The sequence below is a fragment of the Melanotaenia boesemani genome, chromosome 20, assembly GCF_017639745.1.
Source record: "Melanotaenia boesemani isolate fMelBoe1 chromosome 20, fMelBoe1.pri, whole genome shotgun sequence".
In the NCBI taxonomy this organism is placed as follows: domain Eukaryota; kingdom Metazoa; phylum Chordata; class Actinopteri; order Atheriniformes; family Melanotaeniidae; genus Melanotaenia; species Melanotaenia boesemani.
Window position 1 is genome coordinate 22,655,408 of NC_055701.1, and position 18,871 is coordinate 22,674,278.

The following is an 18,871-nucleotide window of genomic DNA, read 5'->3' on the forward strand; positions in this document are numbered from 1 at the left end:
CATGCAGGAAATAGCTGATACAGCTGCAGGAGGATGTCAGCTGTGACAGAGATAATAAACAGTGAAGAGGTTTTTGTACAGAGGATTAATGAAATGTTGCACTGTGGTAACTGGCTGCACAGAAGTACACTGCACTGCTGTTCAGACTGAGGTCTTTAACAGTTAAAGTGCAGTTCTGGCCTTTATCTGCATTTCCCTCCATCTCCACGTTCACTCCACCTTCAGTATTGTTGTTGGTTAAATACATGTATCCCAGGAGTTGTAGCTGTCTGTTTTCTGATTGTTTATACCAGAGGATAACGTTGTAGCTCTGGATACTGTGAGAACAGGTGATTTTAGCTTTTCCTGCTAGGTTTGCATGAATATGTTGAGGTGTCTGGTGGACGAGGTCACTGAGAGAGGATCCTGTATTAAAGAGAAGAAAAACAGTAATATTATTCATTAAATTATCAAAGTAGTTTAAAGTGATTTTTAAAACTTGTAATAACAATGTTTTTACCTGAAACCAGCACAGTGTTGAAAGCAAATATTAATAGTATGAAGTTCATGCTGTTCTTGTTGTTTTGTTCAGTGATAATTTCTCTGTGACTGTGCAGCATATTCTCAGTGTGTCAGCAGATGATCTGATCTGTCTTGTTCTTAAAGCCTCCTGTCAGGAAAATGAACATGTGCTCTGTAAGTGGGTGTGGTCACAGCAGAAACCAAATCTCTTTATTAGATTTGTCATGTACTAATTCATCTTTTCAAAGCACGTCAAACAGGTGCACTGAGCTGTTGGAGATGAAGAACAGTGATGAGGAAGTTTTGTACTGAGGAGCAGAGATATGAAGCACTGTGGTATCTAGCAGCACAGAAATAAACTCCACTGCTGCTCAGACTCAGTTCTTTTACTATTAAAGTGCAGATCTTGTCTTTGTTTGCATCTCCATCTATCGTCACATTCACACCTTCCTCTAAATTTTCATAAATTATATTCATGTATCCCAGTAATTCTATCTGGCTGTTTGACTGTTTGTACCAGAGGATATTATTATAGTTTTCAATGGTGTGTGAACAATTGATGAAGGCTGTTCCTCCAGGGCTGCAGTGCAGATCAGCTGGAGTCTGATGGACTTGATCACTAAGAGAAGATCCTGTAAATAAAATATAAAGAAATTGCATAAATTAAAGGAAACCAGAGTCCACGTACAGCTGAAATAACAGAGCTTAAAAGTTCACATCATTACCTGAAAGCAGAAAACTGTTCAAATAAATGCTCAGAGATAGAAGAATCATACTGACTTAACTGTTTTCTTAACGGTAGAAAAATATTCTCAGTGTATCAGAAGATATTCTGATATGAAAACTGCTCACTGAGTAAACCTTAGTCTTATAACATCATTATGTGGGAGGAGTTTAAGATAATCCTCAGAGAAGATGTATAAAGATTTACTGCCACCTTGTGAAAGGAAGACATACAAGTTTAAGCAGCTGTGTGATGTTAGAATAAGATGGAAACAGTGATGAGGAGGTTTTTGTACTGAGGAGCAGAGATATGAAGCACTGTAGTATCTAGCAGCACAGAAATAAACTCCACTGCTGCTCAGACTGAGTTTCTCAACTATTAAAGTACACGTCTTGTCTTTATTTGCACTCCCATTTATCTTCACATTCAGTCCAGACTCTGGGCGTCCAGACTCTCCTATCATGTATCCCAGAAGCTGGATCTGGTTGTCTTTTGACTGTTTGTACCAGAGGATTCGATCATAGCTTTGTAGACTGTGAGAACAGCTGATTTTAGCTGTTCCTCCAGAATCTTTGAAGGTCTAGGATGGATAGGCCTGTCACGATAACAAATTTAGCTGTACGATAAATTTTCTCAGAAATTATCGCGATAAACGATAATATTGCGCAGAGCGCTAATGTGTCATTTTGAGACCATTCTCAACTAATATAGTGACATATGCCGTAATAATGCAAGTACACATTTTCAAAGGTCAATAAACTAAATAAATAAAAGCGCCTTTTTCACTGTTGCATCTTCAAATAAACTCCAGACAAGTAGACAAGCATGCCGGTTTTAATGACGAACCAAACTTCAGCACTTTACATCGAACAAAAACCCGTGTTCTTCTTCTGCTCTTCAAAATCTACTGCTTGTGAAACAAAGTCATTCTGCCCTCTGTTGGCCTTATAAGTAACTACAACCCAGCAGTTAGCTGGGATACCACATTCACATACGCCGGGACACCGGCCCAAAAGTTATGCGGCCCACTGGGAATCCTCCCAAACCTCTCGATTAGCCGGCATTGCTCTTAATGTGTATTTTGTCATATACGGTAGTATATAGGCTGATTCTATTTGCGTAATGTGCCTGCGGATTACAGGGGTTATTACGGTAGACCAGGAAGTGGGGACTTTGTACTGACGTCGTAAGCTAGAATGTGTGTGTTCTGCTTACATGTGGGAAGCAGCGAAACAATAAAAGAGGAGATGCGTACATCTATTATTTACATATTTCAGCATGAGAATCGGAGGTTTAGCGCGAGAGCGTGAGAAGCCACTTAAATACGCAAGTCTCACGGCCATTGCGTGTTGGCAGCCGTGCAAAACAAATGCGGCTTACCGGCTCGTGCTGCAACATGCTGCAGTCAAGTGTGACACTAGAGAGATCACTCCGCAAGAAACCAGAGCGTTTAGTGGAAATACTCCATAGTGAAACCTATTGTCATACACAGTCTATGGTAAAGGGGGGACGAAAAAAAATTATCGCGGCCGGCAAACTTATCGTGCTCTTATTTTCTTATTGTTCAATTAATTGACTTATTGCTTATCGCGACAGGCCTAAGGATGGAGTCTGAAAAATTTGGTCACTCACAGAGGAACCTGTGGAAAAGAAATAAATAAAACAAGTGATGATGAGTCGGAATACAACTGAGGAGCAAAAGCTTAGGTGTTTTATCTTAATCAGTATTTCATGAAAAAACAAATATTTTCTTTGAATCTTGGGTTTTAGGAATCTGAGAAGACATGACGTTTATTTACCTGAAACAAACATCATCTGCCAGCTGATGCAGCAAAGAATAAACAGCATCATTTTGTGTTCAGGCCACTTTGCTTCTAGTCTTGTTTTCATGACTGAATGTGCAGAAATCCGAAGTGGGAGGGGTCACTGTGACCCCGCCTTTTTTTCAACCACGAAAACGGTCACATCAGCTTTAACTGCATGGTTTTAGTTTTACAGTAATTAGGGCTGGATAAAACTGCAAATTCTAGTATCAACCCAATACCGAGTAAATCCTGGGCAGGTATTGCTGATATGGATGTGATATATGACACTTTTTGCTTCAAATTTCACAATCATTTAATGAGTTTGCCTTTAATTAACGATTATAATTATTAGGGATGGGCCGATTTGCAATTTATTCTATTTTAATTAATGCAGCCAATTCAATTATGATTCGTAAATGTTTAAAACTGATTATTTTCCATATTAATTAAATGACAGGAACACAGCTGAAACGTGTGGCAGGAAAATAAAGTCATGCGTGCCGCCCGGACGCATTAAGGGACGGACCGGTCCATCTCTCTAAGTTGACCGTGTGGCCAACAGTAAACATGCCAACACCTGCACTAGTCTTTCAGCCACTGTAACTGGGCGTAAGAATTACTCATCGGGTTTGAAGGCGAGCGTTTGGAAACATTTAGGTTGTTATGGACATGACAACGGACAAGTCCTGGACAAGACTTACTCCGTATGTAAGTTGTTAAAAACCAAAATAAAATCTAATAGTAATACTACAACATGCAGCTGCACTTCGTGTGTGGTCCCAGCTCATGTTGGAGGAGGAGAAGCCGCTGGTGTTGACGGTTTGACATACGTTGTCAGAATAGCATACAATAGCCTTGTCTGATATTTACAGTTTTATTTTGCTATAATTATTTCAAAGTTAATCTTTAAACGTTCATTATCCTGCAGTCTGGGAGAAAGCGCTGAATGCTGATAAGTCGCTACAATACTTGTTTAGACGACATCACAACCTTGCTTACAAAAAGATTAACAGAAAAAACTATTACTTCATCTGAGTCTTAGTCATGCAATAGATGCACTCGAGTAATGTGCAGTTAATATACAATATAATACACTAAACTAACGTGTGGCGTCACAGTTGACTATGCAGATTTCTGAGTAGTCAGAGGTGCTGAATTGATGGGTCATTTGCAAATTTCTGTGCTACGCATGTGCATTATCCAAGGGTAGCTATTCTGACAATGTATGCCAAAGCAGCAGAGCACCTATTGGTAAGATATTTTTCATGTTTATTCCATGAAAAAATATGAACATAATAATAAAACTATGTTGAATATGTGTTGTGTTTATTTATGGTTTGACTTTAATAAAAGGGAGGTGAGATAATTTTCTTTTGTTACTTGATTTGAGAAAAACTCTGAATGGGGAGAAAAAGATGCATTGAAAATCTTCAATGCATCATCATGCAATCAAAACCAACATGAATTGCAATCAGATCTAATCATGAGGTACGTAAGATGGCACACCCCTAATGATTATCATCATAATAAAACACAGTACAAATATTTTTGTCAAATACAACATTTTTTATTATTAACAAACTGATGGCAGAACTGAGACATTTTAATGTAAACTCTTTTGTTTGTTTATGTTATTTTATATTGTTTACAATGTACCAAAATAATAAAATAACTAGAAATAATAGAAATGGTTCCTTTTATTACACAACTGTTAACAACTTATTAACAACTTGCATCTTTGTAATTATGATGTTCATGTCATAATGAAATTTGTCTTTATCGCAGCATATAATAGAACATTGTGTTACATACATGTAATGCATTGCAACTGTAACAGCCGTGTCTTTACCAGATTCCTGCCGCACACACAATCTTTTAAATTGGGTTTGGTGTGCCCCTTTTTTACTTTGAGCACCTGCCCTTTTACATCTCTCTACATAAGCCTGAGACAAACAACATTATTACATTATGCAGAAGCTAATAAGTGATGTGTGCATGTTGTCAGTATCTGTAAAATGATGTGAACGGCACCATGATCATAGAAAGTAGTAAATATTCAACTAATCTGATGATAAAGTCTCCAGGTCTAGAGCTCCCTCTACAGATGAATAAAAATGATGTCTTCAGTTCACTGAGAGCAGCTGTTGGGTTTTTGTGCAGCTCTTTAAACCACCTGCATCACTGTGTTGACGCACAGAACAGAAATACACTCCGCTGTCTTCAGGCTCCAGCTTCTTTACTGTCAGAGATCCAGTCTGAGCATTTTTCTTCTCTGCTGGGAATTTCTCCTCACTGAAGCCGTTTGTATATTTATGTGGAGTATTAACTAAAGTAAAAACTATTTCCTTCATTCCCTCCCCTGGCAGCTGTTGATACCAGTACATCTGGTAGTAAGCAGCACCCTTCGTGTGGTTACAGAATATTGCTGCATCTTCACCCTTCTTCCCCCACAGTATGGGGGTCTGGTTAACATCACTTCCATCAGTCAGACCTGTGTGGACAACAGTCAAAGTTACCATCAGTTATTATTTTGATAGTTTATTGTTTCACAGATGTTTTCATCTTCTAATCACTGAAATCAATCTGCTGATGTTCCAGATGTTTACCTTTCATCCAGAGTACAAACACCAACAAGCTGAGGAAACCATGTCTGATAGCAGTCATGTTCTAAAACTAATTAAAAGCTCAGTTATCTATCAGTGTAGTTCCACAGAGATGAAGAGATGCAGGAAGCTGTGTCAGTGCGGGGTGTGACGTTCTCTGATCATGTGGACCAATCAGAAGGTCACATTTGTTACATGTGATAATGAACTGAACACATCTGTTAAACTAGAGGATCATTTTTTATGTGAAATATGTAATAAAATAAAATAAAATAAAGAGAAGAATCAAACAAAATGTGACTGATTTTTTCCACAAAAATCTGAACTGTTCACTTTAATCCAAATATCTGCGCTATTGTCTAGATTTTTTTGTTAGGACTATATGAACAAAAGGAAACAATTATAAACATGCTTGATTCAAAAAGCCAAATAATAAAAAGATTATTAAGCTTTTAATGATCTGACATTCACAACAGAAACTCCGATGATGTGAGCAGGTGTGGTATGATTGTATTATGTCATATGTAGTCAGAGGTGACCCAAACGCAGGCAGATGAGGCAGAACGGTGCAGTTAACAGGTTTATTTCCAAAACTTAGGAACCAGGGATAACCAGCTATTACAGGGATGAACCATGAGGATACGACAGGAACAACTGAAAACCATGGGGTACATATACACAGAGGGAGTATGAATGAGTAATCAGACCAGCTCAACTACTGAGCCAGAAACAGAAACCACAGAGCACAAGAGGGAAAACAGGACGAAACGTGATAAAACCAGAACTATAAACCAAAAATCAAGACAAAACTAAAACATAACAAAGCCTGATCATGACAGGACATAAAACATGAAAACCACACAAACTATAAACCAAGATCATAACAGAACTAAACATGACAAACCAAAACCAAACCAGGACAGTATTATACAGCTGCAGAGGTGTGTGTGGTGTGAGTTTAATACTTGCTTTGATTCTTTATCTTTGATGCAGTGGTCCTGCCTCCCTGCAGGACTTCACTCATTATCTCTCATTCTAATCAGGAAGTTCGATCATGACGTTAAAAACGACATGAAAATCAGATTTCATGTCAAGAAATATTCAAATAAAAAATATTTTTACAGAGGAAAATTATTTAAATGTGTTTTAAAATGTCCTAACCTTACATTTGAAATAAATAAATAACATTTAAGAAAAAGCTCAGAACAAAAATACTTGAGGTTTGGATGAATGTGTGATAAGATGCTGCAGTAACAGTAAATGTTCTGTAGCTGCACAGAATAAATCTCATATAATATCTGATTCTGGATTTGAAACAAGGCCAACATTCGCTGGGTTTGGTGATACAGGTGCAGGGAGCTGTGAGCTGCTAAACTAAGATGAAAGAAATTTTTCATTGGGAGGTTTTTGTACTGAGAAGCAGAGACATGAAGCACTGTGGTAACTAGCAGCACAGAAATAAACTCCACTGCTGCTGAGTTCAAGTTCATTAAATGTTAATGTGCAGGTTTCGCCTTTAGTTGCTCTCCCCCCTATTTTAACCTTCACTCCAGTCTCTGGGTATCCCTCATCTACATTCATGTATCCCAGGAGCTGCATCTCGTTGTCCTTTGATTGTCTGTACCAGAAGATTCTAGTGTAGTCCTGGATATTATGTAAACAGCTGATTTGGGGTTTTTCTTCAGTTTTGCAGAACATTTCAGGAGGAGTCTGCTGGACTTGGTCACCACCTGTGAAAGGATTGCACAGAGAAAAATAATCAGAAACCCACTAAAAAACTTGTGGACAAAAAAAAATTAGACCACATAAAGAATAAAATCTCTACAGCACATTTTTTTCTCTCTTTTGCAAAACATCAAATAACAAAACCTTTAAAAGAAATAAAACTTTATTACCTGAAACCAGCCAAATATGAAAGTTTAAGTAGAATAAAATGATCATGATGTCGAGTTAAATGAATGAATTTAACATCAAAATAGTTGAATATTCTCTGTATCGAAGTAAACCCTCTCATCAGAGAAACAAAACCTTTTAAGGCGGGTTGACCCGTTCTACCTCCTCTTCCTCTTCTTCCTCCAAACATTCAAACCAATCAACTTCCACCAGACGTCTACATCTGTATTTAGCTGTTCTTGTTCATCTAAGTCCATATGAATGTCGGTATTTTGCTAAATTTAAGTTTTTCCGCCCAAACTTTTTACTAAAGGTTTAACCCTTTAAGCCCTAGGGTTTTTGGAGGTGTAGTTTGCCTGAACAGACCTACCCAAATTAAATCAACAATAACTCTCTAATTTTCAGGTCGATATACATAAGAGTAGTCTCAATGGATAGGTAAGACCCTATGGAATATAAATCCAGTGTCCGAAACATTGTGAATGTTAATATGCCTGTGCAAATTGTCATAAACCATAGGTTAAAAAAAATATCCTCGGCAAATTATTATTATTATTATTATCATTATTATTATTTATTTATTTATTTATTTATTTGTACACAGATGAAAACATCATGATAGAAATCATTCTGTGCATAAAGATATCACTGCATGGATTCAGCAACTCCTTGACTACAACTGTACAAAGTTTCATGAGAATAGAACAAATCTTATAGCTTTTATGCAGGGTTTAGTGTGGATAGTACCAGGCGGACTTTCCATTTGGCCACTTGGATACGCAAACTGTGCCAAATTGTGCTGTGTCTGTATTTCCTCCAGAACTTCCAACACGGTGTATTTGGCTCTTTGTAATTTTTTGGACACGTTTAAGGCTTTTATCCTTAGTTCTAAATGGATAAAAAATTATAATGAAGCGAAGAAATGAACGCTGTTCGATATTCGCTCTTTCCAGTGCGCCCACGTGCGTAACTGCAGCAAAATGGCAATGATGCTCCTTTGTTTACGCGCAAGTATTTATACCTGACAGATAAAGTGTCGTTCAAGTGTAAGATATCGTTGGAAAGCTTGTAAGATGTAGAATTCGACCAAACTTTATTTACACTGCCAAAACCCACAACAAGACAACAAAATGGCTGAGAATGGGAGCATATGACATGTTAGCGCATGGCGCAGTTTCACCATTATGGATGATTACGCTGTGAGTTTTGGTCGAAGAACAATGTGGGTAGACTGAAAATGACCATAAAAAGGCAAGGAAATAAAATATGTGGCTGTTTGTGAGAATAGCTTTGGGATTTGGTGCTGTATTTGGTGATAAACATGTTGTCTGATAAGGCTGCTGTGATATGCGAAGGTTAGCTTTGTGTTTGTTTTGAGACTGACGTGAGGTGCTTGGCGAAAATCTTTTTATGCTTGGTGTCATATGAAAGTGCAGCTTTTCTAGTTTCATTTGATACCCAATATGTTCGGGTGGAGTGAACGGATCACGCGTTTTGTTTCGGGTGTTACTGGTTATGGTGGCGCTGTTGTTTGTGGCATAAGTATTTTAAAGTTGTTATTAAACAAATACTTTGTTGACCAAATGCACTTGGAGAGTTGATTTAGTGGCATTAGGTATTCTTCTTTAAGACACATTATAAATAAAGTATCCTAACATCACTAAAGTAACTTTTTTACACATATGAACTTTTGTTTACACCTGTTGGACCCACCGGTGGGTCCGTCGGACTTAACAGGTTAAAATAATCTGTCTACACACACCCAATGATTGAAACTCTGTCAGGAGCAAGAAGGTCGGGATCTAGCCCTGCCTCTGAAGACATGCTGGCGAAGCAGGAGCCTGATAGAAAATAAAAATACATAAAATAAGACAGCTTCCAGCAAATCTAAATGATAAAATGAATGCTGATAAGTCGCTACAATACGTGTTTAAACGACATCACAACCTCACTTGCAAAAAGATTAACAGAAAAAACTATTATAAGTACAGTTGTACTTCATCTGAGTCTTTAGTCATGCAAGAGATGCACTCGAGTAATGTGCAGTTAATATACAATATAATACACTAAACTAACGTGTGGCGTCACAGTCGATTATATGCAGATTTCTGAGTAGTCAGAGGTGCTGAATTGATGGTTCATTTGCAGATTTCTGTGCTACGCATGTGCATTATCCAAGGGTAGCTATTCTGACAATGTATGCCAAAGCAGCAGAGCCCCTATTGGTGAGATATTTTTCCTGTTTATTCCATGTAAAAATATGAAAATATGTTGAATAGGTGTTGTATTTATTTATGGCTTGACATAAATAAAAGGGAGGTGAGATCATTTTGCATTGTTACTTGATTTAAATGGAGTGAGAAAATCTTCAATGCATCATCATGCAATCAAAACCAACATGAATTGTAATCAGATCTAATCATGAGGTACGTAAGATGGCACACCCCTAATAATTATCATCATAATAAAACACAGTACAAAGATTTTTGTCAAATAAAACATTTTTTATTATTAACAAACTGATGGCAGAACTGAGACATTTTATTATAAACTCTTTTGTTTATAAACAATATAAAATAACATCAACAATGTACCAAAATAATAAAAAACTAGAAATAATAGAAATGGTTCCCTTTTATTACACAACTGTTTAAGAAATGAAGTTAGTAGTGCTAATTAGATAAAACAAAAGCAAAGTCTACTATTGTTTGACTCAATCAGCTCATGAAAAGAATTGATGAGCTCATCGTGTTGGTATCAGTTAATACAGATACTAGCCTTGGTATTGATACTATTGATATTTTGATCGTTCCGCCCAGCTCTAATAGTGACGTGTTGTGGTGCTACACAGCACAGGATCCCTGTAAGAGGTCAAAGACACACTGTCATCAGAGCACAAATATTAGAATCAGAGAAGAAGAAACACCTAAAATGAATCATGTTAAGATCAAACTCGGCCTCGGCTACAGGGGTTGGGTTCGAGTCGTGTCTTTTTCTGTGGAGTTTGCATGTTCTCCATGTGTATGCTTGGGGTTTTCTCCAGGTATCCTGGTTTCTTCCCACATTCCAAAGATATGAATGTTAGGTTAACTGGTGTCTCCAGGTGTAGCTGGTTGTTGCCTGGTAGCTGCTGGGATAGACTCCAGCCCCCCACAATCCTTCATTGGTACAATCGGGTATAGAAAATGGAAAGATGGATGTTTCATGTATTTTATGTCCAGTAATTTAGAAACTTTTATTAATGGACTGAAAATATATTAACTCTTCAAAACTTTTGAATAAATAAATGGATTTTGGAATTAAATCCCCACAGTGATGTGTGAGACAATAGAAAAGCAGATTAGGGTTAACATCCAAAAAACTTTCGATTTTAATTAAGTGTTAAAAGCAAGACAGCAAATCTCAGAAACACAACAGTAAAAGATCTGGAGATTTCATAACTTTTTTTTCTACTGCATGAATGCATAAAAACAGATCATACGGCATATCAGCTGGTGACCACAGTCAAATACCTGGACCTGCATATGTCCAATAACCTGACATGGGCCACAAACACAGAACTCGTTACAGCAATGGAAACTATTCAAAAAGACAATCAGAAAAAACAACAATAAAAATAAGGACAAAACCGGCGTGTAAAGTGTGGAGGGGGCGGGGGGTAAAGGGGCTGGAGCCGCTGCGTAGCCATGGGAAAGCTGTAGGGCCTGATCTAACACACTGGTGGATTACGACCTGCAGAGAGCAGTTGTCGTCAGGCTATATTTTAGAATCACCAAATAAATTCAAGTCAGAAAATCAGTAAGTGGTTGAAACAAATTAAGTGTATGTTGTTTCATGTGTTTTGCAAGATGAAGGCATGTTTACATAAGAGCCAAATGAGGGCAGAAGCTATGATATGCTGTTTTTCTTACTTTTCTGACTTTGGCCGGCATGTGCTCGTCAGTGCATGAATGAAATTACATTGTTTGTGCCCGAGACATGCAATGTTTGTGTGTTTACATTTCATTCATTCATTTTCTGTTATTAGTCATAATATTCTATTCCTCAGTGCAAAGATGCCCCACTAAGAAATACACATTCAGCAAGAAAAGAAAGAGCTGCATGAAGCAGATAGTTAAAAGATGTTTGATAGGAACCAGCAACACACACACAAAAACAAGATGGTGAATCCTAATGTAGCGTGGTCAGCCACAGACTTAGCAGGCTGTGCATGTTGCCATGGAGACGTGTAAGGCAGGGCTTTCCAAAGTCGGTCCTCGAGGGCAGCCGTCCTGCAGATTTTCCAATGTTTCCTGCTTCAACACACCTGACTCAAATGAAATAGATCCAACAGCCTATTGAGTTTTGCACAATGACTCATCAATTTGAGTCAGATGGTTTTGGAGCAGGGACACATCAAAAACCTGCAGGATTGTGGCTCTTGAGGACCGGAGCTGGCCACCCCTGGTGTAAGGTAAGGTAATCTCTTCTCTGTTCTTTTTAGTGTCTGTAGTTTCATGTTAGAATTTGCTGTTATCTGCATGGACCAGGAGTATCTTCATCTCTGCAATCTGCACTGTGAGTAAAGCAAACCAGAGTATCCAGGCTGCTCCATTTGTTAGTAGGAGCTTTATTAAAGTACACTTAAAACATTTAAATTTTCAGCTCCTCTGTATAGATATGTTTTATTGACCGTCCCTATTCTTTCCCCCTCTTACATCTTTGTAATTATGATGTTCATGTCATAATGAAATCTATTTGTATCACAGCATATAATAGAACATTGTGTTACATACATGTAATGTATTGTAAATGTAACAGCTGTGTCTTAACCAGATTCCTGCCACACACACAATCTTTTAAATTGGGTTTGGTGTGTCCCTTTTGTGCTTTGAGCACCTGCCCTTTTACATCTCTCTACATAAGCCTGAGACAAACAACATTATTACATTTTACAGAAGCTAATAAGTGACGTGTGCATGTTGTCAGTATCTGTGAAATAATGTGAACGGCACCATGATCATAGAAAGTAGTAAATATTCAACTAATCTGATGATAAAGTCTCCAGGTCTAGAGCTCCCTCTACAGATGATTAAAAATTATGTCTTCAGTTCACTGGGAGCAGCTGTTGGGTTTTTGTGCAGCTCTTTAAACCACCTGCATCACTGTGTTGACTCACAGAACAGAAATACACTCCGCTGTCTTCAGGCTCCAGCTTCTTTACTGTCAGAGATCCAGTCTGAGCATTTTTCTTCTCTGCTGGGAATTTCTCCTCACTGAAGCTGTTTGTATATTTATGTTGAGAATTAACTGAAGTAAAAACTATTTCCTTCATTCCCTCCCCTGGCAGCTGTTGATACCAGTACATCTGGTAGTAAGAAGCATCCTTCGTGTGGTTACAGTGTATTGCTGCATTTTCACCCTTCTTCCCCCACAGTATGGGGGTCTGGTTAACATCACTTCCATCAGTCAGACCTGTGTGGACAACAGTCAAAGTTACCATCAGTTAATATTTTGATAGTTTATTGTTTCACAGATGTTTTCATCTTCTAATCACTGAAATCAATCTGCTGATGTTCCAGATGTTTACCTTTCATCCAGAGTACAAACACCAACAAGCTGAGGAGACCATGTCTGATAGCAGTCATGTTCTAAAACTAATTAAAAGCTCAGTTATCTATCAGTGTAGTTCCACAGAGATGAAGAGATGCAGGAAGGTGTGTCAGTGCGGGGTGTGACGTTCTCTGATCATGTGGACCAATCAGAAGGTCACATTTGTTACATGTGATGATGAACTGAACACATCTGTTAAACTAGAGGATCATTTTTTTATGTGAAATATGTAATAAAATAAAATAAAGAAAAGAATCGAACAAAATGTGACTGATTTTTTTTTCCACAAAAATCTGAACTGTTCACTTTATTCCAAACAATTAAAAACATGCTTGATTCCAAAAGCCAAATAATAAAAAGATTATTAAGCTTTTAATGATCTGACATTCACAACAGAAACTCTGATGATGTGAGCAGGTGTGGTATGATGATGATTGATGATGATGATGTCCATGTTCTGGTTCACTGCCAGACTGTGTTACAGTTGTATTATGTCATATGTAGGCAGAGGTGAGGACCCAAACGCAGGCAGATGAGGCAGAACGGTGCAGTTAACAGGTTTATTTCCAAAACTTAGGAACCAGGGATAACCAGCTATTACAGGGATGAACCATGAGGATACGACAGGAACAACTGAAAACCATGAGGTACATATACACAGAGGGAGTATGAATGAGTAATCAGACCAGGTGAACTACTGAGCCAGAAACAGAAACCACAGAGCACAAGAGGGAAAACAGGACAAAACGTGATAAAACCAGAACTATAAACCAAAAATCAAGACAAAACTAAAACATAACAAAGCCTGATCATGACAGGACATAAAACATGAAAACCACACAAACTATAAACCAAGATCATAACAGAACTAAACATGACAAACCAAAACCAAACCAGGACAGTATTATACAGCTGCAGAGGTGTGTGTGGTGTGAGTTTAATACTTGCTTTGATTCTCTATCTTTGATGCAGTGGTCCTGCCTCCCTGCAGGACTTCACTCATTATCTCTCATTCTAATCAGGAAGTTTGATCATGACGTTAAAAACGACATGAAAATCAGATTTCATGTCGAGAAATATTTAAATAAAAACTATTTTTACAGAGGAAAATTATTTAAATGTATTTTAAAATGTCCTAACCTTACATTTGAAATAAATAGAAAATATTAAAGAAAAAGCTACTTTGTTTGCTTTGTTTTCTTTGATTTTATGTTTTGTGGTTGTTTTTTTAATCTCTTGACTATTTTCCAATAGTTATTTTATTTTGTTTTTTTGTTTATTTAACTTATGACTTTGATCTTGCCACTGATGAACAGTTGTTCATTGTTGTTTTTTCATGCATCATTTTAACAAGTTACAATTTAACAAAACCTTTTGAAAATCCTGAAATTTCCTAAAGCAAATTAAGCTTTTTGTCTTTTCAGGGTATCTGTAGTTCTGTTCTGACTGAAGATGCTGCATCATTATTTGGTAACTGATGGAAATTACTTTATAAAGCTCCACAGATCAGTTTCCTAGAAAGTGATGCAGTGATGTTAGAGTTCAGGTTATTCTTTTATATGAACCTACAGGAATATGAATTTTTGTTTGTTTGTTTGTTCTTAAAAAACAACAAAGATTCAACAGACATAAAAATAGGTGATGAGTTAAATCAACATTGAATCCTGTTTAGTGAAAGGCAGAAACAACAAAAATACTTGAGGTTTGGATGAGTGTGTGATAAGATGCTGCAGTAACAGTAAATGTTCTGTAGCTGCACAGAATAAATCTCATATAATATCTGATTCTGGATTAGAAACAAGGCCAACATTCGCTGGGTTTGGTGATACAGGTGCAGGGAGCTGTGAGCTGCTAAACTAAGATGAAAGAAATTTTTCATTGGAGGTTTTTGTACTGAGAAGCAGAGACATGAAGCACTGTGGCGACTAGCAGCACAGAAGTAAACTCCACTGCTGCTGAGTTCAAGTTCATTAAATGTTAATGTGCAGGTTTGGCCTTCAGTTGCTCTCCCCTCTATTTTTACCTTCACTCCAGTCTCTGGGTATCCGTCTTTTACATTCATGTATCCCAGGAGCTGCATCTCGTTGTCCTTTGATTGTCTGTACCAGAAGATTCGATCGTAGAACTGAACATTGTGCAAACAGCTGATTTTGGGTTTGTCTTCAGTTTTGCAGAACATTTCAGGAGGAGTCTGCTGGACTTGGTCACCACCTGTGAAAGGATTGCACAGAGAAAAATAAACAAAAACTCACTAAAAAACTTGTGAACAAAAAAAAATTAGACCACATAAAGAATAAAATCTCTACAGCACATTTTTTTTCTCTTTTGCAAAACAACAAATAACAAAACCTTTAAAAGAAATAAAACTTTATTACCTGAAACCAGCCAAATATGAAAGTTTAAGTAAAATAAAATAATCATGATGTCGAGGTAAATGAATGAATTTAACATCAAAATAGTTGAATATTCTCTGTATCGAAGTAAACCCTCTCATCAGAGAAACAAAACCTTTTAAGGCGGGTTGACCCATTCTACCTCCTCTTCCTCTTCTTCCTCCAAACATTCAAACCAATCAACTTCCACCAGACGTCTACATCTGTATTTAGCTGTGCTTGTTCATCTAAGTCCATATGAATATGGGTATTTTGCTAAATTTAAGTTTTTCCACCCAACCTTTTTACTAAAAGTGAGAAAATAATCTGTCTACACACCAATGATTGAAACTCTGTCAGGAGCAAAAAGGTCGGGATCTAGCCCTGCCTCTGAAGACATGCTGGCCAAGCAGGAGCCTGATGAAAAAAAATAATAATTAAATAAAATAATAAAATAAGACAGTTTCCAGCAAATCCAAATGATGAAATGAATGCTGATATGTCGCTACAATACGTGTTTAGATGACATCACAACCTCACTTGCAATAAGATTAACAGAAAAAACTATTATAAGTACAGTTGTACTTCATCTGAGTCTTTAGTCATGCAAGAGATGCACTCGAGTAATGTGCAGTTAATATACAATATACTACACTAAACTAACGTGTGGCGTCACAGTCGACTATATGCAGATTTCTGAGTAGTCAGAGGTGCTGAATTGATGGGTCATTTGCAGATTTCTGTGCTACGCATGTGCATTATCCAAGGGTAACTATTCTGACAATGTATGCCAAAGCAGCAGAGCACCTATTGGTAAGATATTTTTCATGTTTATTCCATGTAAAAATATGAACATAATAATGAAAATATGTTGAATAGGTGTTGTGTTTATTTATGGTTTGACATAAATAAAAGGGAGGTGAGATCATTTTCTTTTGTTACTTGATTTAAATGGAGTGAGAAAAACTCTGAATGGGGAGAAAAAGATGAATTGAAAATCTTCAATGCATCATCATGCAATCAAAACCAACATGAATTGTAATCAGATCTAGTCATGAGGTACGTAAGATGGCACACCCCTAATAATTATCATCATAATAAAGAACAGTACAAATATTTTTGTCAAATAAAACATTTTTTATTATTAACAAACTGATGGCAGAACTGAGACATTTTAATGTAAACTCTTTTGTTTGTTAACAATATAAAATAACATCAACAATGTACCAAAATAATAAAATAACTAGAAATAATAGAAATGGTTCCTTTTATTACACAACTGTAACAACTTGCATCTTTGTAATTATGATGTTCATGTCATAATGAAATCAATCTTTATCTCAGCATATAATAGAACATTGTGTTACATACATGTAATGTATTGCAAATGTAACAGCCGTGTCTTTACCAGATTCCTGCCACATACACAATCTTTTAAATTGGGTTTGGTGTGCCCCTTTTCTACTTTGAGCACCTGCCCTTTTACATCTCTACATAAGCCTGAGACAAACAACATTGTTTCATATGCAGAAGCTAATAAGTGATGTGTGCATGTTGTCAAGCCCGGCTCGTGAGAGCTTGACAAAAAGGAGGTGGGACAACGAGGGATGCCAATTAAAGTATAATTTATTAAGAAAAGGTGACCAAAGTAAATAAATGGAGCTTAACAGTGTAACCTATGTGTATAATCTGTAGCATCAGTAGTGTATGGGAGTGTTGGTTGTGGGGAGGTGTTGTGTGGGAAAGCTAAAGTGGATAAACTAATGAGTGCACAAACAAAGGAAAAGGAGTGCTGCAGGTGAGCAGGCTGGCGCGAGCAGAGACCACGCAGGTGTGAAAGGCCTGGTATTTAATCCCAAACGGGCCACGCCCCCGCCAGGTAGCGCGGGAGGACTGGAGCAGCAGACTGGCCACCTGAGAAGAGGAGGACAGAGACGGAGAGAGGAGGAGGCAGAACAGGAGACAGAGCTGGAAGCAAAAGTTAAAGCCCCCAGAGATGGACAAAATACAGCCTGCTCTGGGGTACCATGATCATAGAAAGTAGTAAATATTCAACTAATCTGATGATAAAGTCTCCAGGTCTAGAGCTCCCTCTACAGATGATTAAAAATGATGTCTTCAGTTCACTGGGAGCAGCTGTTGGGTTTTTGTGCAGCTCTTTAAACCACCTGCATCACTGTGTTGACGCACAGAACAGAAATACACTCCACTGTCTTCAGGCTCCAGCTTCTTTACTGTCAGAGATCCAGTCTGAGCATTTTTCTTCTCTGCTGGGAATTTCTCCTCACTGAAGCCGTTTGTATATTTATGTTGAGCATCAGCTAAAGTAAAAACTATTTCCTTCATTCCCTCCCCCGGCAGCTGTTGATACCAGTACATCTGGAAGTAAGTAGCATCCTTCGTGTGGTTACAGAGTATTGTTGCATCTTCACCCTTCTTCCTCCACAGTATGGGGGTCTGGTTAACATCACTTCCATCAGTCAGACCTGTGTGGACAACAGTCAAAGTTACCATCAGTTAATATTTTGATAATTTATAGTTTCACAGATGTTTTCATCTTCTAATCACTGAAATCAATCTGCTGATGTTCAAGATGTTTACCTTTCATCCAGAGTACAAACACCAACAAGCTGAGGAAACCATGTCTGATAGCAGTCATGTTCTAAAACTAATTAAAAGCTCAGTTATCTATCAGTGTAGTTCCACAGAGATGAAGAGATGCAGGAAGGTGTGTCAGTGCGGGGTGTGATGTTCTCTGATCATGTGGACCAATCAGAAGGTCACATTTGTTACATGTGATGATGAAATAAACACAGCTGTAAAACTAGAGGATCATTTTTTATGTGAAACATGTGAAAAAAAAAAAAAATAGAAGAATCAAACAAAATGTGACTGAATTTTTTTTCCACAAAAATCTGAACTGTTCACTTTAATCCAAACAATTAAAAACATGCTTGATTCCAAAAGCCAAATAATAAAAAGATTATTAAGCTTTTAATGATCTGACATTCACAACAGAAACTCTGATGATGTGAGCAGGTGTGGTATGATGATGATTGAAGATGATGATGTCCATGTTCTGGTTCACTGCCAGACTGTGTTACAGTTGTATTATGTCATATGTAGGCAGAGGTGAGGACCCAAACGCAGGCAGATGAGGCAGAACGGTGCAGTTAACAGGTTTATTTCCAAAACTTAGGAACCAGGGAAAACCAGCTGTTACAGGGATGAACCATGAGGATACGACAGGAACAACTGAAAACCATGAGGTACATATACACAGAGGGAGTATGAATGAGTAATCAGACCAGGTGAACTACTGAGCCAGAAACAGAAACCACAGAGCACAAGAGGGAAAACAGGACAAAACGTGATAAAACC

At 37.6% G+C, this 18,871-nt stretch overlaps 1 long non-coding RNA gene and 3 gene segments (V, D, J or C); all 4 read right to left on the minus strand.

Annotated features, from left to right (window-relative positions):
• Positions 1-106: 106 nt before the first annotated feature.
• LOC121631150 lies at positions 107-1,328 on the minus strand. Of its 2 annotated transcripts, none has more exons than XR_006008674.1 (3): positions 1,227-1,328; positions 500-1,133; positions 107-405 (listed from the first exon to the last, which is right to left on the minus strand). It is a non-coding gene; the product is annotated as an uncharacterized LOC121631150 (long non-coding RNA). The 2 variants fall into 2 exon arrangements; XR_006008675.1 differs by having other exon boundaries at positions 500-649; positions 1,019-1,285.
• A 3,825-nt stretch (positions 1,329-5,153) lies between these two features.
• On the minus strand, positions 5,154-5,759 carry LOC121631642. The segment is given in 2 exon segments: positions 5,154-5,521; positions 5,637-5,759. Coding segments are annotated over 2 exon segments (426 nt in total).
• Positions 5,760-12,575: 6,816 nt separating this feature from the next.
• Positions 12,576-13,153, minus strand: LOC121631643. The segment is given in 3 exon segments: positions 12,576-12,587; positions 12,685-12,980; positions 13,096-13,153. Coding segments are annotated over 3 exon segments (366 nt in total).
• Positions 13,154-17,608: 4,455 nt separating this feature from the next.
• On the minus strand, positions 17,609-18,230 carry LOC121631644. The segment is given in 2 exon segments: positions 17,609-17,976; positions 18,092-18,230. Coding segments are annotated over 2 exon segments (426 nt in total).
• Positions 18,231-18,871: the final 641 nt, after the last annotated feature.